At 39.5% G+C, this 23,131-nt stretch overlaps 1 protein-coding gene across 15 annotated transcripts in view; it reads right to left on the bottom strand.

Moving 5' to 3' along the window:
• The window catches only part of PPFIBP1 (PPFIA binding protein 1), a 650,864-nt gene that overhangs the window by 418,537 nt on the left and 209,196 nt on the right, over window positions 1-23,131 (bottom strand). For all 15 annotated transcript variants that reach the window (XM_053719064.1, XM_053719065.1, XM_053719067.1 and 12 more), the window contains exon 3: window positions 13,735-13,940. In XM_053719064.1, coding sequence (XP_053575039.1) covers window positions 13,735-13,940 — 206 coding nt within the window. The remainder of the gene's footprint in view (window positions 1-13,734; window positions 13,941-23,131) is intronic.

The following is a 23,131-nucleotide window of genomic DNA, read 5'->3' as shown; positions in this document are numbered from 1 at the left end:
GATCTTACCGGAATCTATGCCGTGGAACAGAAAACACGGTCCTTCAAGTTTGACAGACTGTAGCGTTGCTTCTGACATGGACTTGAGTAAAAAAAAGCAGGCAGTGAAACTCATCAACGCTGATTGCTTAGGAGCTGTTAATATGAGTCTGGATGCTTTCGCAGAAAGACTCTCCCTGCATCTCCAGACTCTAACTTTCATCAATGCTCTCACTGAGAGGCTGACAAGACTACTTAAAACTCCAGTCCTATCTCAAAGGGCAGATACCCTTCCTAAGGAACTACTCAGAAATCTTCTGACACTTCTCTGCCAATCTCCTGTGACAAAAGGCAAAGAATGACTGGGGGATAAGGGAAGTGGGGGAGGTATTTAAGCCTTTAGCTGGGGTGTCTTTGCCTCCTCCTGGTGGCCAGGTTCTGTATTTCCCACAAGTAATGAATGCAGCTGTGGACTCTCTCTGTATTAAGAAGGAAATAGATAATTGGGAACAAATTAAAAGGGACGATTTTGGGTAAACTGTCCCTTTAAAGAAAGAATGTGTCTTGCTGGATTACATGCTGTGAATCGTTTTTTGAATGATGTCAACAGGCAAAGCAGGTTAGGTATTTTTCTGAATGTCTGGTTTTATAGGAACAACTTTGTAACAAGGGTAACATTGTTGAAATAATTTGAATTCAATGTCTTTTAACTCTAGTTGAGAATAGATCTTTGATTCAGGGGCAAATTTAAATATCCATATCATTTTAAACATCTCCTTTAAAAGGGACACTGAACCCAATTTTTTTCTTTCGTGATTCAGATAGAGCAGCAATTTTAAGGAACTTTCTAATTTACTCCTATTATAAAAAAAATTTCGTTCTCTTGCTATCTTTATTTGAAAAAGTAGGCATCTAAGCTATTTTTTTGGTTCAGATCCATGGACAGCACTTGTTTATTGGTGGGTGAATTTATCCACCAATCAGCAAGAACAACCCAGGTTGTTCTCCAAAAATGGGCCGGCATCTAAACTTACATTCTTGGATGTTTAAATAAAGATACCAAGAGAATGAAGAAAAGTTGATAAAAGAAGTAAATTAGAAAGTTGCTTAAAATTGCATGCTCTATCTGAATCACAAAAGAAAAAAATTTGGGTTCACTGTCCCTTTAAGGCTCTCCCAATATAACCTGATTCTGGTGAGAAGTCAACATTATCAAAGGAGTCAGGGGTAGAAAAGTCTGGTACTGGGCACTAATATTTGGTATATGAAGTAGATTGGACTCTAATTGCACCCATATTTTGGAGTTATAGATTGTAAACAGTTCAACATTTTACTGGAGAAATATAGCAAGTATATATATAAAAAAAAATTGGAATTTCTAAGCCCCTTAAAGTGGGCTGGTAGGCTCATAATGCATTTATCGATTCTAGCATGTTTCTTTTCCCAAATAAAGTCATATACAGTATATAACTGGAGAAGTTGCATACATTTAGTAGGGATAGGTAAAGCTTGCATTACATAAGAGACATTTTTTTTGGACCGCCACCCAGAAAGATCTGCAATAATATTTTTGTATAGAAGCTTACAAGTAAGTTTAAACAAATCATTCATAGATGAAGACAGATAGATACCCAAATATTTAAGTTTACCCGTCTGCCAAAGGAATGGACAAGCTGATCTAATCTTAGAAGCTACTTTGTGGGGAATTTTAACATTCAGTATTTTGGATTTCAAGAAATTAAGGCAAAAATTTTAAACAGTTTGGAAATCATAAAATGATTTCAATACTCCAGGGATAGCAGATACCGGACATTGGAGAATTAAAAGTATATCGTCTAGATATAACAACATTTTAAGATTTGTTCTCTCAGTCTATACTCCATCAATAATATTATTATGCCTTCATTTAATAGCTAAAGATTCAATAACCCAGGCAAACAATAAAGGGAAGAAAGGACATCCCTGCCCAATAGTAACAGGAAATGGATCAGACAAGGCTCCATTAAATCTAATTCTAGTTGATGTGGAAGCATATAAAGCAAATGTATTTTCAATAAACCAATTACCAATCTACATTTAACAAGGGAATGTTTTAGGAAAGACCAACAGACGTGGTCAAAAGTTTTTTTCACGTCTGTGGAAAATACAGTGAGGGGAATATGATGTTTCTTTACATGATTAATCAAATGTACTGACTTTAATGTATAATCTTGAGCCTCTCTAGTATACATAAAACAAACTTGGTCTCCACCAATTATACAGGGCATAATAGGCTGAGACTATTTGCCAATAATTTGGCATAGATCTTGATGTTAGTGCTCGATAATGAAATTGGTCTATCATTTTCTACTTTATCTATATTTTTGCCGAGTTTAGGCAAAAGGGCAACGTGTGCCTCTAAAGATTGGGTTAGGAAAGGCTTAGTGTCATCCATTGAACTGAAAAAGGGAGCACAGTTGTGGGGAAAGAATGTCTATAAACTTGGCCTTATCAACACTAAGGGCTAGATTTATCATACTACTGGCAGAGAGGGGTGTACATCCTCTCCCCTGTCTGCTGGCATCGCCTCTGGTAAAAGAGAGGTTTTCCCTTAAATCCTCCATAAGAGAGGGAAAGGATATGGATTTTAATTGAATTAGTTTTAATCTATCACTATGTATTCCAACATGGTTAGAGAACACAGGAAAGCAAGACGCACTCAGATTTCTAATATGTTTGAATAAAGATTGTGCTTTTAATGAGCGAAGGCGTGCGTCTTGCTTGCCTGTGTTCTCTGAATATTAGCAGTTTGTTCCACCACTATGTCGGCACCCCTGTGACTATGGGCCTCGTGGATTGTCCTCATATGAAGATCTGTTGCCAGGACTTTTTATTGATTCCAACATGATCATTTTGTGGATTGGGGACAAGTTATACAACCGCTCAAAGAATTTGCAGAACACTTATGCTATGTGATCTGTACTATATCTGTTTTAATGATTATGGTCTTGGATTGATAAAATCTAAGATCTATTAATCTTATGTTTGAGCTTTCTTGCCAGGGTTCTAACATATTTATTTTTTCCATTGAAAATCTTTGTTGCAAGGCTAAAGCCTTAATATCTTTTTCTAAAAACATAGACTAAGTATTCCTATGAGATTGTTAAGGCATTTATAGTTTGCAGCATGTGTAGTTCTTAAGTGTGTGGTTAATCCTACCCAAAATAAATCTTGAACTGCCTTGACTCACTAATGCAACTACCCCATCCTTGTGACAAGCTACCCCAAACCTTATGTCTCTACACCCTCTATTTGTAGACTGTAAGCTCTTTGGAGAAGGGCCCTCTTCCTTCTGTATTGGATCTGTTTAATCTCTTATGTTATGTATCTTATTACAAATCTTTGTCATTGAATACCCCATCTCTGTACCCGGCGCTACGGAATTCTGCGGTGCTATACAAATAAATGATAATTGCAGTTCCTGTAAAACGATGGAATCAGAAGAGTTGTTTTTACACAGTTCTTCTAAATCTTCAATATTAATAGGAGTTGACTTTAATAACTGTCTTTGAAGTGCTAGTGTGTGAGCTTTAATCTTTATTAGTTCACCTCTAATTACTCCTTTTTGAGCATCCCATAATATTCTAAGATCTGATACTGAACCAATGGTCAGACCAGGTTCTGGGAAATATGTCAGCGGCCGTGGCTAGTGAAAGGCTGGGGACATCTAGAATAAAATAATCAATTCTGGAGTATTGGTCAAGAGGAAAAGAATAAAAACAGAATTTATGTTTACCTGATAAATTTCTTTCTCCAACGGTGTGTCCGGTCCACGGCGTCATCCTTACTTGTGGGATATTCTCTTCCCCAACAGGAAATGGCAAAGAGCCCAGCAAAGCTGGTCACATGATCCCTCCTAGGCTCCGCCTACCCCAGTCATTCGACCGACGTTAAGGAGGAATATTAGCATAGGAGAAACCATATGGTACCGTGGTGACTGTAGTTAAAGAAAATAAATTATCAGACCTGATTAAAAAAACCAGGGCGGGCCGTGGACCGGACACACCGTTGGAGAAAGAAATTTATCAGGTAAACATAAATTCTGTTTTCTCCAACATAGGTGTGTCCGGTCCACGGCGTCATCCTTACTTGTGGGAACCAATACCAAAGCTTTAGGACACGGATGAAGGGAGGGAGCAAATCAGGTCACCTAAATGGAAGGCACCACGGCTTGCAAAACCTTTCTCCCAAAAATAGCCTCAGAAGAAGCAAAAGTATCAAACTTGTAAAATTTGGTAAAAGTGTGCAGTGAAGACCAAGTCGCTGCCCTACATATCTGATCAACAGAAGCCTCGTTCTTGAAGGCCCATGTGGAAGCCACAGCCCTAGTGGAATGAGCCGTGATTCTTTCGGGAGGCTGCCGTCCGGCAGTCTCGTAAGCCAATCTGATGATGCTTTTGATCCAAAACGAGAGAGAGGTAGAAGTTGCTTTTTGACCTCTCCTTTTACCTGAATAAACAACAAACAAGGAAGATGTTTGTCTAAAATCCTTTGTAGCATCTAAATAGAATTTTAGAGCGCGAACAACATCCAAATTGTGCAACAAACGTTCCTTCTTTGAAACTGGTTTCGGGCACAGAGAAGGTACGATAATCTCCTGGTTAATGTTTTTGTTAGAAACAACTTTTGGAAGAAAACCAGGTTTAGTACGTAAAACCACCTTATCTGCATGGAACACCAGATAAGGAGGAGAGCACTGCAGAGCAGATAATTCTGAAACTCTTCTAGCAGAAGAAATTGCAACTAAAAACAAAACTTTCCAAGATAATAACTTAATATCAACGGAATGTAAGGGTTCAAACGGAACCCCCTGAAGAACTGAAAGAACTAAATTGAGACTCCAAGGAGGAGTCAAAGGTTTGTAAACAGGCTTGATTCTAACCAGAGCCTGAACAAAGGCTTGAACATCTGGCACAGCTGCCAGCTTTTTGTGAAGTAACACCGACAAGGCAGAAATCTGTCCCTTCAGGGAACTTGCCGATAATCCTTTTTCCAATCCTTCTTGAAGGAAGGATAGAATCCTAGGAATCTTAACCTTGTCCCAAGGGAATCCTTTAGATTCACACCAACAGATATATTTTTTCCAAATTTTGTGGTAAATCTTTCTAGTTACAGGCTTTCTGGCCTGAACAAGAGTATCGATAACAGAATCTGAGAAACCTCGCTTCGATAAAATCAAGCGTTCAATCTCCCGGCAGTCAGCTGGAGTGAAACCAGATTCGGATGTTCGAACGGACCCTGAACAAGAAGGTCTCGTCTCAAAGGTAGCTTCCAAGGTGGAGCCGATGACATATTCACCAGATCTGCATACCAAGTCCTGCGTGGCCACGCAGGAGCTATCAAGATCACCGACGCCCTCTCCTGATTGATCCTGGCTACCAGCCTGGGAATGAGAGGAAACGGCGGAAACACATAAGCTAGTTTGAAGGTCCAAGGTGCTACTAGTGCATCCACTAGAGCCGCCTTGGGATCCCTGGATCTGGACCCGTAACAGGGAACTTTGAAGTTCTGACGAGAGGCCATTAGATCCATGTCTGGAATGCCCCACAGCTGAGTGACTAGGGCAAAGATTTCCGGATGGAGTTCCCACTCCCCCGGATGCAATGTCTGACGACTCAGAAAATCCGCTTCCCAATTTTCCACTCCCGGGATGTGGATAGCAGACAGGTGGCAGGAGTGAGACTCCGCCCATAGAATAATCTTGGTCACTTCCTCCATCGCTAGGGAACTCCTTGTTCCCCCCTGATGGTTGATGTACGCAACAGTCGTCATGTTGTCTGATTGAAACCGTATGAACTTGGTCCTCGCTAGCTGAGGCCAAGCCTTGAGAGCATTGAATATCGCTCTCAGTTCCAGAATATTTATCGGTAGAAGAGATTCTTCCCGAGACCAAAGACCCTGAGCTTTCAGGGATCCCCAGACCGCGCCCCAGCCCGTCAGACTGGCGTCGGTCGTGACAATGACCCACTCTGGTCTGCGGAATGTCATCCCTTGTGACAGGTTGTCCAGGGACAGCCACCAACGGAGTGAGTCTCTGGTCCTCTGATTTACTTGTATCTTTGGAGACAAGTCTGTATAGTCCCCATTCCACTGACTGAGCATGCACAGTTGTAATGGTCTTAGATGAATGCGCGCAAAAGGAACTATGTCCATTGCCGCTACCATCAACCCGATCACTTCCATGCACTGAGCTACGGAAGGAAGAGGAACGGAATGGAGTATCCGACAAGAGTCCAGAAGCTTTGTTATTCTGGCCTCTGTTAGAAAAATCCTCATTTCTGAGGAGTCTATAATTGTTCCCAAGAAGGGAACCCTTGTTGACGGGGATAGAGAACTCTTTTCCACGTTCACTTTCCAGCCGTGAGATCTGAGAAAGGCCAGGACGATGTCCGTGTGAGCCTTTGCTCGAGGGAGGGACGACGCTGGAATCAGAATGTCGTCCAGGTAGGGTACTACTGCAATGCCCCTTGGTCTTAGCACCGCTAGAAGGGACCCTAGTACCTTTGTGAAAATCCTTGGAGCAGTGGCTAATCCGAAAGGAAGCGCCACGAACTGGTAATGTTTGTCCAGGAATGCAAACCTTAGGAACCGATGATGTTCCTTGTGGATAGGAATATGTAGATACGCATCCTTTAAATCCACCGTGGTCATGAATTGACCTTCCTGGATGGAAGGAAGGATAGTTCGAATGGTTTCCATCTTGAACGATGGGACCTTGAGAAATTTGTTTAAGATCTTGAGATCTAGGATTGGTCTGAACGTTCCCTCTTTTTTGGGAACTATGAACAGATTGGAGTAGAACCCCATCCCTTGTTCTCTTAATGGAACAGGATGAATCACTCCCATTTTTAACAGGTCTTCTACACAATGTAAGAACGCCTGTCTTTTTATGTGGTCTGAAGACAACTGAGACCTGTGGAACCTCCCCCTTGGGGGAAGTCCCTTGAATTCCAGAAGATAACCCTGGGAGACTATTTCTAGCGCCCAAGGATCCAGAACATCTCTTGCCCAAGCCTGAGCGAAGAGAGAGAGTCTGCCCCCCACCAGATCCGGTCCCGGATCGGGGGCCAATATTTCATGCTGTCTTGGTAGCAGTGGCAGGTTTCTTGGCCTGCTGTCCCTTGTTCCAGCCTTGCATTGGTCTCCAAGCTGGCTTGGCCTGAGAAGTATTACCCTCTTGCTTAGAGGACGTAGCACCTTGGGCTGGTCCGTTTTTACGAAAGGGACGAAAATTAGGTCTATTTTTAGCCTTGAAAGGCCGATCCTGAGGAAGGGCGTGGCCCTTACCCCCAGTGATATCAGAGATAATCTCTTTCAAGTCAGGACCAAACAGCGTTTTCCCCTTGAAAGGAATGTTTAGTAGCTTGTTCTTGGAAGACGCATCAGCCGACCAAGATTTCAACCAAAGCGCTCTGCGCGCCACAATAGCAAACCCAGAATTCTTAGCCGCTAACTTAGCCAATTGCAAAGAGGCGTCTAGAGTGAAAGAATTAGCCAATTTGAGAGCATTGACTCTGTCCATAATCTCCTCATAAGGAGGAGAGTCACTATCGAGCACCTTAATCAGTTCATCAAACCAGAAATATGCGGCTGTAGTGACAGGGACAATGCATGAAATGGGTTGTAGAAGGTAACCCTGCTGAACAAACATCTTTTTAAGCAAACCTTCTAATTTTTTATCCATAGGATCTTTGAAAGCACAACTATCCTCTATGGGAATAGTGGTGCGTTTGTTTAAAGTAGAAACCGCTCCCTCGACCTTGGGGACTGACTGCCATAAGTCCTTTCTGGGGTCGACCATAGGAAACAATTTTTTAAATATGGGGGGAGGGACGAAAGGAATACCGGGCCTTTCCCATTCTTTATTAACAATGTCCGCCACCCGCTTGGGTATAGGAAAAGCTTCTGGGAGCCCCGGCACCTCTAGGAACTTGTCCATTTTACATAGTTTCTCTGGGATGACCAAATTTTCACAATCATCCAGAGTGGATAATACCTCCTTAAGCAAAATGCGGAGATGTTCCAATTTAAATTTAAATGTAATCACATCAGATTCAGCCTGCTGAGAAATGTTCCCTAAATCAGTAATTTCTCCCTCAGACAAAACCTCCCTGGCCCCCTCAGATTGGGTTAGGGGCCCTTCAGAGATATTAATATCAGCGTCGTCATGCTCTTCAGTAACTAAAACAGAGCATCCACGCTTACGCTGACAAGGGTTCATTTTGGCTAAAATGTTTTTGACAGAATTATCCATTACAGCCGTTAATTGTTGCATAGTAAGGAGTATTGGCGCGCTAGATGTACTAGGGGCCTCCTGAGTGGGCAAGACTCGTGTAGACGAAGGAGGGAATGATGCAGTACCATGCTTACTCCCCTCACTTGAGGAATCATCTTGGGCATCATTGTCATTATCACATAAATCACATTTATTTAAATGAATAGGAATTCTGGCTTCCCCACATTCAGAACACAGTCTATCTGGTAGTTCAGACATGTTAAACAGGCATAAACTTGATAAGAAAGTACAAAAAACGTTTTAAAATAAAACCGTTACTGTCGCTTTAAATTTTAAACTGAACACACTTTATTACTGCAATTGCGAAAAAACATGAAGGAATTGTTCAAAATTCACCAAATTTTCACCACAGTGTCTTAAAGCCTTGAAAATATTGCACACCAATTTTGGAAGCTTTAACCCTTAAAATAACGGAACCGGAGCCGTTTAAAGCTTTAACCCCTTTACAGTCCCTGGTATCTGCTTTGCTGAGACCCAACCAAACCCAAAGGGGAATACGATACCAAATGACGCCTTCAGAAGTCTTTTATAAGTATCAGAGCTCCTCTCACATGCGACTGCATGCCATGCCTCTCAAAAACAAGTGCGCAACACCGGCGCGAAAATGAGACTCTGCCTATGCTTTGGGAAAGCCCCTAAAGAATAAGGTGTCTAAAACAGTGCCTGCCGATATTATTATATCAAAATACCCAGAATAAATGATTCCTCAAGGCTAAATAAGTGTTAATATCAATCGATTTAGCCCAAAAAAAGTCTACAGTCTAAATAAGCCCTTGTGAAGCCCTTATTTACAATCGTAATAAACATGGCTTACCGGATCCCATAGGGAAAATGACAGCTTCCAGCATTACATCGTCTTGTTAGAATGTGTCATACCTCAAGCAGCAAGGGACTGCAAACTGTTCCCCCAACTGAAGTTAATTGCTCTCAACAGTCCTGTGTGGAACAGCCATGGATTTTAGTTACGGTTGCTAAAATCATTTTCCTCATACAAACAGAATTCTTCATCTCTTTTCTGTTTCTGAGTAAATAGTACGTACCAGCACTATTTGAAAATAACAAACTCTTGATTGAATAATGAAAAACTACAGTTAAACACTAAAAAACTCTAAGCCATCTCCGTGGAGATGTTGCCTGTACAACGGCAAAGAGAATGACTGGGGTAGGCGGAGCCTAGGAGGGATCATGTGACCAGCTTTGCTGGGCTCTTTGCCATTTCCTGTTGGGGAAGAGAATATCCCACAAGTAAGGATGACGCCGTGGACCGGACACACCTATGTTGGAGAAAGGTATAATCTCTAAAGTCTGGATGAAGAATTCTCCAAACATCATGGAACAGTGAGTCTCTAAGACTGGACTTTACTTAATAAGTTACCCAATTGAGGATGGAGGATCTACCATTAGAATGATCAAATTTAGGGTATTAGATGAGGTTAAAAGATGTAATATTCTAATCATTGTAAATGTGACTTTAAAAATCCTAGAGACATTCAGGAATCAACACACATGTCCTTGCCTGTCAAGAGTTTCACAGCCAGCAGACCTGAGAGGGTAATGGCACGTAACTGTGAATCCATTTACTCCACATAATAATTACTGTGAAACACAAGTGTAAAAACTCATTGCAGTAACAAATCAATGTCAAGTACTTCTGGATGTACAAGTCTATTTAAACCATATCAATGTTAAAAAAATGTTTTAAAAAAAACCTTTCTGGCGGCGTTTACAAAAAGTCCCCAGTACGCCCACTGACCAGATATCATCTAAACAAACAAACAAATAAATAAAAATAAATAATCCCGTCCTACATGACTAAACTGCAAAGAGCCCGCAGGCAGTCCTGGCAAGGGTCAGGGGGTAACGTGGTCTCTGCAGTAGTAACAAGTTATACAGAGATTTCAAGTCTGCTTTCTTCATTTGCACAGAATAATCTCTCAGCTGTAACCTGTACTGTCTCACTCTAAGTCAGTAGAAACAGAGCTGAAACAGACAGGAATTAAACACTTCTACAAAGGTTTCTTCCAACCACAACAGTGTGACAGAAAATTTATCTAGACACTAAAATATTTATATGGTGCTTTGAATATATCCAATGCATATTAAAAAAAAAAGCTGTAAACAGCAGATATTGTAGATAATATTCCTCCAAACACAAAAGTTCAGAACATTTACTGGATACCAAGATGGGGAAAAAAACAGGTAGATTTAAAGGGACAGTATAGTCAAAATAAAACTTTCATGATTCAGATAGGGCATGCAATTTTAAACAACTTCCCAATACACTTTTATCATCAAATTTGCTTTGTTCACTTGGTATTCTTTGTTGAAAGCTAAACCTAGGTAGGCTCATATGCTAAATTCTAAGCACTCTTATCTCAGTATATTTTTACAGTTTTTCGCAGCTTGGCGGTGCTAGTTTATGTGTGCCATAGAGGTAACATTGTGCTCAATCCTGTGGAGTTACTTATGAGTCAGTATTGATTGGCTAAAATGCAAGTCTGTCAAAAGAATTGAAATAAAGGGGCAGTCTGCAGAGGCTAAGATACAAGGTAATCACAGAGGTAAAAGTGTATTAATATAACTGTGTTGTTTATGCAAAACCGGGGGAATGGGTAATAAAGGGATTACCTATCTTTTTAAAGAATAAAAATGTTGGAGTAGACTGTCCCTTTAACATGGTAAGTTTGGTTCTCCAAAGACTTCAGGAACATTATAGTGAAAATTAAACTGTTATGATTCAGATAGAGCACACTATTTTAAACAACTTTCCAGTTAACTTCCATTATCTATATATGCACAATCTTTTTATATGCACACACTTTGAGGCACCAGCTCCTACTGAGCCTGTGCAAGAGCTCAGTGTATATGTATATACATTTTGTGATTGGTTGATGGCTGTCACATGATGTAGTGGGAGGGAAAAATAGAACTACCTTTAAAATTTGTCAGAAATAAATCTACTAATTTAAAATTCAAACTAAGGGTAGCACGTGGATACAGTGACGTCCCGGTGAAGGGCTTTTCTCCATATCGAAGGGGTAACTGAATGGATACATTGTTTGTTTCAAAACAATCCATCACCATCCTCTCTGGAGACTTTGGATACAACTTCGTTGTTACACTTATCCTTTGTAGCCCTTAGTGACTTCAAGTCCTGATATCTTTATATATAGTATGATTTCATACTTTTAATAAATGTAATTGTTTATAGAGCGGTTACGGACCTTTGCTTTTTTGTGTGGCCTCCCTGATAGCCGATATCAAGCCTGCTTATATATCAGGAGCTGATGTTTAGCTCCTGAAAAGAGTCAGTATATATCGAACGAATCAAACGTACACCTGTTATACACAGTATCCCACTATATTCCTGTTTATTTGTGGAGACACAATTACAGATTTCACCATCACTGAGTGAGCTGAGCCTGACAGCTTTGTGAATCAGGATTGCACAATACTTGAGCTTAAGATAGCTCAAATTTATGCGATTAGAAATTTTACAAGTATTAATCTTCTTGTAATTATCACAATACTGCACCATCATTTGTTCTTTTAATATTTTTTGAGATACCGTGACTATGGAAAATATCCACATGGCTGATACACAATATCCTTTTTTATTTATATCACATTTTTTTATTGTTAACTTTGTTTATGATCACCAGTTATTTATTATCATTCTCTTTTTATGTGCTAGGAAGCCCAGAGGCTGAACTTTTTTCAGATTTTATGACGACATTTTTTTTAATTTAGACTTTTACACTACAGCACCAGCTTTGCAATATGTTGATTAACTGGAGAAAAGACATTTTTATAGTTTTAGATCACATTGCAGTAGTTGGAAGTTGCATTGCAAATTGTCTACAGAAAAAGACCATCCTCATGATAAAATGTTTCTCTTTCATACGCATTATAGACATTTGTAAAGGACAAGGTCACATTAATCTTTAGAAAAACATAAATAAGTACTAGACCATATTTACATAGGCTTCTCCAGGGAGGAAGGGAAGGACATATTGTCTAGCACCTTACAATGGGGCTCATCTTTCCACACGTATCTGTACCTACACATATAGGCAAATGCTTCATTATTACTATATTTATTTGCCATGGACAATTAATAGTGGTCAATCTAATTTAGACTGTGCCCCCCATATATGATTCCGCGAAATCCCACTACTTAACTGACCAAGCCATTAATGTGGTTAAACTATTGCAATTCAGCACTAGTGTCCTCTCTATACCTAAAGGTCAAATTGGTTTAGGTCTGCATCTGGCCAACCTAATTTTTTTTTTTTTTTAAATAGCACTACCAAGTGCAATTTACTCGGCTACCAATTTGAGTTGGATGGGAGATCAGTTAATAGTTGTCCGATCTGCAATGTACATATAGATGAGAGAAGGATGCTATGAAAGGAAAAATAAAGGGACAGTACACACCTTTTAATGACCTTATTGTGCCGATATAAAATAACATATCAGCCAAATCTATACATTTTTAAAACAAAGCACAATCTTTTTTTACTGCAACTGTATTTCAATAGCCAAACTCCGCACACCATTTACCTTATTTGGAGGAGCCAATCTGGGCTTCAGTCCACAGACAAGAAAGCTAGCCACTGTCATAAGGATAGTACAAAATGCATTGTTTTACAGTTGTTTTCAGTTACAGCCAATTAGGGACAAATATGAGGCAGAGCAAGCCTTGAGAAGTTGGTAGGTGCATTTCAAGTTCTGAGAATTAGAAAAGTGCTCAATTTTCAGAGCTACATTACATGGAAATGAGGCAAGAAAATAAGAAAATATATAGCAAAGTAGTTTCATGACACACAACTAAACATTTTATATAAAAATCTCAAGGTGTTTACGGTCCCTTTAAACACTAAACAAATGCTAGATATAAACATGTATTCAAATAATAGAATAGCCAGAGAATATCATGCAAATGTATTTTTTTAAATTCAATTAGTTGTTTAAATATTGAAAAAAAGGGTGTAAATTTTTGTTGTTCATAAAGCTATAGGAGCCGCCATGTTGTAATCTAGGTTTCCTTCCCTGCTTAGGCCAATGAGGTACAGTTATAAATGGGTCACTAAATGGGCACCTATGTAAACATTCTGAAAGCTACACCATGCCCCTGGTGCTAATAGCTGTGCACATTTAAAAGTGGATAGGCTGGTACGTGCCTGCACACACTTTTGCCCATTGGGTGCGCACACAGGACATATAAGCCTATATACAATATATGTGCATGAATGGTTGGCTCTGGCGATGTGGCCACGTGCTTTTGTAAACATGAACAGTGTAGCAGCATATATGATGAAAATAGTATTGCTATGCTGGAAGTTTTTCTTTTACACTATAATGTCCCTTTAAGATTTACTTTACAGCAGAACAATGGTATTAGTGAGGATCTAGCAGTACCATCTGACTCTGTAGCCACTCCACTAGGGCCTCTGCAGTGGAATCCGGCACCTGGCAGCGCAAACCGTCCTTTTCCTCAGTTTCCATCATTTCCAACATTCCACGTAGATCTTCTATTAGATGTAGCACACGCAGGCTTCCAATGAACGGGGAGGTAGGGGACTGACAATCAAATATGCCATTTGTATACTCCAGCGCCTTGGAGCCTATAGAAAGAGAGGAACATTAAATAATATTGTCTATACTAGAAAACAATGCAAGATTACAAAATAGCACTTCTTTTTGCAAATGCATACGGCTTTACAATACAAAAGATTAAAGGGATCTAGTGTAAACAATACAAATCCCTGTTTTGTTAAACCATTTTTCACTGTGTGTTTATGCTGAAATGGTAAAGGGACACTCTACACAAATTTTTTCTTTCGTGATTCATTGAAACATTTTCTGCAGGTCATTTTGAAATAAAATTCAATTTATATTAGGCAGTTACACTAAAGCACCATCTCAGCTGCAATGTGTTGGGAAAAAAGCAAAATCCATGAGAGACAGTCTTGCTCCATATTTGACTGTTCCCTTCAGACAGTGCTTCACTGTGGCTTCACTGTGTTATGGGAAACTTACACAGGGCAGCCAAAGCACAGTGTTGTTTGAAGAGAACAGCCTGATGCGGAGCAGTGCTTCAAAGTGAAACAGTCAACAGTTCTGTTCTTTCTGCAGACTGACTTGCATTTTATGCGATGACATCTCACATCACTGTATGTTCTGCCTTGGGGTACTCCTATTATCAAATTTTCTTCATTCTTGCTTAAAATTGTATGCTCTATCTGAATCATGAAAGAAACTATTTGGGTTCAGTATCCCTTTAAGTACATAAAGATATCCTCATATGATGTCCCAGATCAGCATTTAGAAATGATTGGCTGATGCGTACACATCTAACTCCTTATTGGCTAACTTGAAATGTCCTTCACAAAAATGTCATACTCCAAAATGTTTATTGTTTAAAAAGATAGATAATCCCTTTATTATCCATTCCCCAATTTTGCATAACCAGCACCGTTATAATAATATACTTTTTACCTCAGATTACCTTGCATCTAAGCTTCTGCACACTACCGCTTATCTCAGTGCTTTTGACAGACATGCATTTTAAGCCATTCAATGCTGACTCATAAATAACTCCATGGGATTGAGCACAATCTCTATTTATATGGCACACAGGAACTAGTGCTATCTGTGGAAAAACTGTCAAAATACACTGAGATAAGAGACAACTGTCATCGGCTTAGAAATCAGTTTATGAGCCTGTGATGGAACCCGGCTACCCCAACTGGGTAGCTCCATCAAAGGATCTTTCCAACACCTGGAACCTGCCGCTATGTAGCGGAGAAGAGTGATTATAGCAGGAGCCCACCCAAATAACTAGACAGACTAGCATTCAGGTGAAAACAAGAAATTACTTTTATTGGGAAAACACACAGTTTATATACACAGTCTCATCAAGATAAGAGCCTTATCAGTTCCCTAAATCTCCCACCATTCCCTCCCCTCCAGACAGGCTGGCGCCATCCATAGAGTCCATTGTCTCATAGTGTCCAGCGGGATAAGGATGGTGGTTCCGGGGTGATCCAGGGGGAGCGGTGGCAATTCCAGGGTGTCACTGGGAAGCCCTCGGTCCCCAGTTGCTATAGTCCAAAAAGCATCCATGGCTGGGGGCCGGAGCTATGGGTGACTAAACGTACACCGAGAAGGCCACTGGGGAGTGGCGGTTGTAGAGAGGGTTCCGGAACCTCCGGTTCCCAAGGGAGTTCTCTTCCGGCTATCAACCCACCTCTTGCCCTCCCCAAGGGGTAACAATTCCCAAGAGAGCGGAGCTCTGGGACCAGGGGACGCTGGAGCAACCTGGGGTAAGGGACACCGGGGATGCAGGACTATGTGGCCGACTGGCAGATCTAGGGGCATGGTCAGCCGGATAGGGACTAGGCGTTCAGGGACCAGCTCTTTCCTGATGATGTGTGACCTCCAAACAAAGAAAATCCAAGGTCTGGGAGATTGCAGTGGCTCTCAAAAAGCCCAAATCAGCTTAGAAACAGGAGGGGGTGAGGTAGTGGGGGGGGGGGGGTTTAACCCCTGCAGCCCGGTATCCGTGACAGCCCCCCCTTTCAGTTCGGCAGACTCGGCTAGATCCACACACGGGTTGGCCAGGGGCTGTCAAAGGAGCTATTCCATTTCCGTTTGCCGTGAAAGTCCATCAGCGTTTCCATTGCTCTTTCCCGGCCTGTACTGAATGTCAAAGTTGAAGGGCTGCAGGACTAAACTCCACCAGAGCAATCGTCCATTGTCATCAGACACTCTGTTGAGCCATACGAGGGGGTTATTAACCGTGAGGACGGTAAAAGGCCTCCCATAGAGGTAGGGCTGCAGTTTCTTAAGGGCCCACACTAGGGCCAGGCACTCCTCCACCGCGTGGAGTCTAATGCAAAAACACTCTGCTGAATTATTAATATATAACAGAGCAAATGAGAAATATTTGGATTGTGATATGCATGTAAGAGTGACACCAGTACACGCCAATACACAAACAGTCTTGCGAACCACTAATATTTAACAGTGTATTTGAAACACTGCATCAATATTTAATAATTTGACTGAAACAGGTATACGCGTGGGAACAAATATTTAGTTAATGTTTGATATGCTTATGGGTGTGACATCAGCACACACTAATACATAAACAGTCCTGTGCATTATTATTATACAACGGGGTATTTGAGACACTGTTTCATTATTTAATACTCAGACTGAAACACATACATATGTGAAAAGAGAGATACAATCAACCTCTCAGATAATCGAGCGAAGAAAGACTATATTTATAAACTGCTCTTTCTCTGCAGATGGTTAAACCTGGTAATATATCCAACTTAGCCGGCAACACTTATACTCAATTCAAGGTATACATAAGTATAGTATACACAGACAACAGCGAATAGTAAGCAGGTTAATTAACTGCAACCCAAATTATATTATATATAGGAGTATTTGCAGAAGTAATTTAAGTATTCTGTACAGCGACACGACAAGCCAAATAGACTACAATCGGTACATAAGTGTGTTTTTAAAGTTTTTTCCTATTTTATTTTCGAACCCCAATAAAAGTTAAATTTTAATTATAGTCAAGAGTATGTCTCTTCCATTCTTGGATTTCATTTTTTGATCTCTCGATATTAAAATGACTCAATAAGTGACCTGTGAGTGCTTCCAAGTGTATTCTTTTCCTTTCTTGCTCCAGAAATCAGTATTATACACATAGCACCAAATATAGCCACTCAGTTGGCTGATAACACAAAGGCCCCACTAGTTGGCCAGACATTTAAATAAAACAGGTCCTATTTATACCTGTAGTGCCATTGGTAATCCCTTTTTTCATAAACTCCTGTTCCATACCTGATTCTCAGGTTTCCTTCCAAAAACTGCAACAGGTACATTAGCAATGGATGTTCACCGCAAAAGGACAGCTACCAACAGCCTACTTCATAGTACAAGCTCACATGCTCCAAATACAATTAAAGCTCTACCAGGAGGTGAATTTCTCCGAATGAGACGTAACTGTTCCACTGAGGACAACTACAAACAGAGAGCTAAAGAGGTTACCGAAAGACTCATATCCAGAGGTTATAGTCGCAGATCCATTAAAAAAGCAGAATCTAAAGCTAGAAATACATCTAGACGGGACCTACTAAAAAAGAAAAAGAAATCTCAGCAAGACCAAATCAGATTTATCTCCACTTACAATCCAAGGAGCACCCAAATTGTAAATATCCTACAGAACAACTGGCAAATACTAATCTCTGACCCGATTTTATCACGAATCCTGGGAGAGAGGGTCCATACGGGATACAGAAGAACCCGAAATCTTAAGGACTTAATCAGTCCCAGTCATCTACAAGGCCCGAAAACCAAGGGAGCATTCAAACAAGGCTCATTTAAATGTGGTACCTGCAGTACATGCAGTTTTATGATTTAAAAAGATGAACTCTGTGATCGATTCAACAAAAGGCATAAGATTAAATCTTACATCAATTGCCATACAGAGGGTGTAATATATGCCCTGCAATGTACATGTAATATGTTCTATGTTGGGATGACAACGAGGAAAATCAGAATAAGACTTCAAGAACATCTGAGGAATATCAAAAATGCTGCTAAAGATGCACAGGAGGGTAAAAATGTGACCTCTGTAGCACGCCATTTTCTCAAGCGTCACAATTCAAAACAATCGGATCTCAAATGCTTTGGCATTGAAAAGAAAGAATTGGGCATAAGAGGCGGAAATTTGGAGAATATGTTACTCCAAGCAGAGAGTAAATGGATTTTTCTATTGAATACTGTACAACCTTACGGACTAAATGAATTCAACAACTTTGTCTCGTTTCTATAAGAACTATGTGTAAAGACTTAGTCATAGTAAAGGAAATGCTTTTATCAAATTGAATACTACCAAATTATGCAGATATAATATGCTTTTTCAAGATCACCTCTAATAATCAAGGGTAAACTATTTAATTATCATAAAGCTCAAAATAAACCCCCCCCCTCTTTTTCCCTTTTAACACAATTAATCAAACGATATTCACAAACTTACCCACGTTTTGTTTCACCTTCCCAATCTAATTTCACAGCATTGCTTTCAATGAATTGCTTCAGACATTTCTTCATTTAAAATGTCACACTAAAATATCAAGTATCACTTTAATTAGTTATTTTTAATGTCCCATAATAATCTAGATGGGGCTGACCCTATACACTAAGAAATCCTGTTTTAGATACTTAATAGTAAACATACACTCTTATTTCTTATATACACATTTAATGTTTGCACTATTAATCACCCCAGAAAGATTAGCATCACATCGTTACACACTTAACCAAGATAGGTCACACAACACTTCACATTTAAATCCAAATGATCAAGTATCACTCACTTTTGTATCCCAAACCTGATAGGGAGTTCATAATTCTAAAATAAAAAAGTAACTTCAACAATGTTCCAAAGTAAAGCAGTCGCAGACAGGATAATGGTGACATGTCGTAGTTACATAACATGAGCTAATCACATGATGCAATGTCACTCTATTGTATCTATATCAAAACAACTAATTCTTGTAACTCTATACAATCTATCAATATTGGTATGACAGCAGCAACTCAGTTTATTCTAAAAATTCTGTTATGTACTTACAATCCCCGGTATTGTACGTAGACAAAAGAATCGATACAAACACATCATAAGATTGTACCCAATTCCACCAAAGTAGCATCATGAAAACCAACTTAGGTAGCAAATCATGTAAATTTACTTCATATGTAAAAGTATTCTACTACACTGAGTTCAATAGACATTGCAGAATAGTTAATTCAGGTTCTCCATTTCCAACTCTAATAAAATGGAAGTTTCATTCATAAAATCATGCCCAATCCTCTAGTTGGTTAAGAAACAGTTAAATTTGAGTGACGATAACTCACCAATATCCACCCATCTATGACGAATGGTTACACTTTACATCGATAGGTCAGTAGGCAATGATACGCCCATTGGGGGCGTGACAATCAGTAGCCTTAAATAGCCGACCACAGTGCGGCGCGTTCACCTTTGAAAAAGCCACGTTACGTGGCGAAACATGTCAGGGACGTTAGGGCAATGGTGAGGAGTCCTAGGAGCTCCTGTGTTTTTAGCAAGCCTTAAGCTACCGATTCAATTACTGTAGTCTTTTCACTCAATTTATTCTAAGTCTACAGAGAGCTAGGAATGGTTTAATATTTACATTTGATCCGGCTAGCCAAGTGTCACTGACAATCATGTTGCATTAATTAACCTAGCACCCGAGAACGCTGGAGAGCATATTACTCTCCCAGGCAGTTAACGGTTACAGCTGTAAATTTAGTCAGTATACCTAATATCACGGATTACATGTATGGACAAAACTGTGATTTATATAAGCATATCAATTTTTTAAAAAAATAGCCGCAAATGTCAGCACACACTAATGCATAAACAGTCACAAATGTGCAGTTAGGTCGTTGCAACATTATTGAAGATTTAAACTATTAGACACAAGTGTGTGTAAAAAGATAGACACAGCTAACCTCTTACAAAACTGAGCAGGCAAATAAGGTCCTGTGAATCACTATTACATGACAGGACATAAGCTACTGTGATTTTTATTAAAACTTTCTAGATCGAAATTTGTATAAGAGTGTAAAAACTGAGACACAGTTAACCTCTCAGACAACTGAATAAACACAGTACACTGATAAACTGCCTTGTATAATTTATAGAGGGTTGAAGCTGGTAATATACCTAATTTAACGACAAATTATATTGCTTAAATTGAGATATACACAAGTTTTTTACACACAAAAAGCAGCGAATACAGGCACAGTCTAATGCAAAAACACTCTGCTGAATTATTAATATATAACAGAGCAAATGAGAAATATTTGGATTGTGATATGCATGTAAGAGTGACACCAGTACACGCCAATACACAAACAGTCTTGCGAACCACTAATATTTAACAGTGTATTTGAAACACTGCATCAATATTTAATAATTTGACTGAAACAGGTATACGCGTGGGAACAAATATTTAGTTAATGTTTGATATGCTTATGGGTGTGACATCAGCACACACTAATACATAAACAGTCCTGTGCATTATTATTATACAACGGGGTATTTGAGACACTGTTTCATTATTTAATACTCAGACTGAAACACATACATATGTGAAAAGAGAGATACAATCAACCTCTCAGATAATCGAGCGAAGAAAGACTATATTTATAAACTGCTCTTTCTCTGCAGATGGTTAAACCTGGTAATATATCCAACTTAGCCGGCAACACTTATACTCAATTCAAGGTATACATAAGTATAGTATACACAGACAACAGCGAATAGTAAGCAGGTTAATTAACTGCAACCCAAATTATATTATATATAGGAGTATTTGCAGAAGTAATTTAAGTATTCTGTACAGCGACACGACAAGCCAAATAGACTACAATCGGTACATAAGTGTGTTTTTAAAGTTTTTTCCTATTTTATTTTCGAACCCCAATAAAAGTTAAATTTTAATTATAGTCAAGAGTATGTCTCTTCCATTCTTGGATTTCATTTTTTGATCTCTCGATATTAAAATGACTCAATAAGTGACCTGTGAGTGCTTCCAAGTGTATTCTTTTCCTTTCTTGCTCCAGAAATCAGTATTATACACATAGCACCAAATATAGCCACTCAGTTGGCTGATAACACAAAGGCCCCACTAGTTGGCCAGACATTTAAATAAAACAGGTCCTATTTATACCTGTAGTGCCATTGGTAATCCCTTTTTTCATAAACTCCTGTTCCATACCTGATTCTCAGGTTTCCTTCCAATAGAGCACACAGTCAGACTGTTATAACAAAACAGTGATTATTTTTACATATATTTCATTATGGCATCCAAGTGGGAGCAAGACAGACTATCTCGACAACGTAAAAGAGAAACTGATCTTAACGATGTATTTAAAAATCCTTCAACCAACACTCTAAACATACAAGATAAAATGAACTCAGCCCTCAAAGAAATTCATAAACTTATGTTTAAACAAGATAAACTTTGGTGGAATCACCATTTTTTTGAGAAATACATAGAACTTAAGCTTATTCCAAGAGGACTGAGGATACAACTATTTCCAGCATTTGAGTTCCGAAATCCCCAACATAACATCGAATGGGAAGATGCACTATCTGAATGTTCAACAAAATTAATGAAAATACTTATCAAACATGATACAGAAGAGTATGATCTCTTAGAGACAAAGGTTCAAGAACTGAACACTCAATTACAAGAATTTGAGACGCTAACAGATTTTGAGCAAAACTACAAACAATATCAAAAGGAGTTAGATAAGTACGAGAATGAAATAAAACAAACCAAACAGGGCAAACTGAACAGGGACAAAACTGATTACGAGAATAAAAAAGTATACAAATGGAAAAACATAATTTATGCTTACCTGATAAATTCCTTTCTTCTGTTGTGTGATCAGTCCACGGGTCATCATTACTTCTGGGATATAACTCCTCCCCAACAGGAAATGCAAGAGGATTCACCCAGCAGAGCTGCATATAGCTCCTCCCCTCTACGTCAGTCCCAGTCATTCGACCAAGAATCAACGAGAAAGGAGTAACCAAGGGTGAAGTGGTGACTGGAGTATAATTTAAAAAATATTTACCTGCCTTAAAAACAGGGCGGGCCGTGGACTGATCACACAACAGAAGAAAGGAATTTATCAGGTAAGCATAAATTATGTTTTCTTCTGTTATGTGTGATCAGTCCACGGGTCATCATTACTTCTGGGATACCAATACCAAAGCAAAAGTACACGGATGACGGGAGGGATAGGCAGGCTCATTATACAGAAGGAACCACTGCCTGAAGAACCTTTCTCCCAAAAATAGCCTCCGAAGAAGCAAAAGTGTCAAATTTGTAAAATTTGGAAAAAGTATGAAGCGAAGACCAAGTTGCAGCCTTGCAAATCTGTTCAACAGAGGCCTCATTCTTAAAGGCCCAAGTGGAAGCCACAGCTCTAGTGGAGTGAGCTGTAATTCTTTCAGGAGGCTGCTGTCCAGCAGTCTCATAGGCTAAACGTATTATGCTACGAAGCCAAAAAGAGAGAGAGGTAGCAGAAGCTTTTTGACCTCTCCTCTGTCCAGAATAAACGACAAACAGGGAAGAAGTTTGACGAAAATCTTTAGTTGCCTGCAAGTAGAACTTGAGGGCACGAACTACATCCAGATTGTGTAGAAGACGTTCCTTCTTTGAAGAAGGATTTGGACACAAGGATGGAACAACAATCTCTTGATTGATATTCCTGTTAGTGACTACCTTAGGTAAGAACCCAGGTTTAGTACGCAGAACTACCTTGTCTGAGTGAAAAATCAGATAAGGAGAATCACAATGTAATGCTGATAACTCAGAGACTCTTCGAGCCGAGGAAATAGCCATTAAAAACAGAACTTTCCAAGATAACAATTTTATATCAATGGAATGAAGGGGTTCAAACGGAACACCCTGTAAAACGTTAAGAACTAAGTTTAAACTCCATGGTGGAGCAACAGCTTTAAACACAGGCTTGATCCTAGCTAAAGCCTGACAAAAGGCCTGGACGTCTGGATTTTCTGACAGACGCCTGTGTAACAAGATGGACAGAGCTGAAATCTGTCCCTTTAATGAACTAGTCGATAAACCCTTTTCTAAGCCTTCTTGTAGAAAGGACAATATCCTAGGGATCCTAACCTTACTCCAGGAGTAACGTTTGGATTCGCACCAGTATAGGTATTTACGCC

This window comes from Bombina bombina, chromosome 6, assembly GCF_027579735.1.
Source record: "Bombina bombina isolate aBomBom1 chromosome 6, aBomBom1.pri, whole genome shotgun sequence".
NCBI classification, from domain to species: Eukaryota; Metazoa; Chordata; class Amphibia; order Anura; family Bombinatoridae; genus Bombina; species Bombina bombina.
The sequence above is the reverse complement of the archived record's forward strand: the minus strand, read 5'-3'. Positions and strand labels throughout refer to the sequence as shown.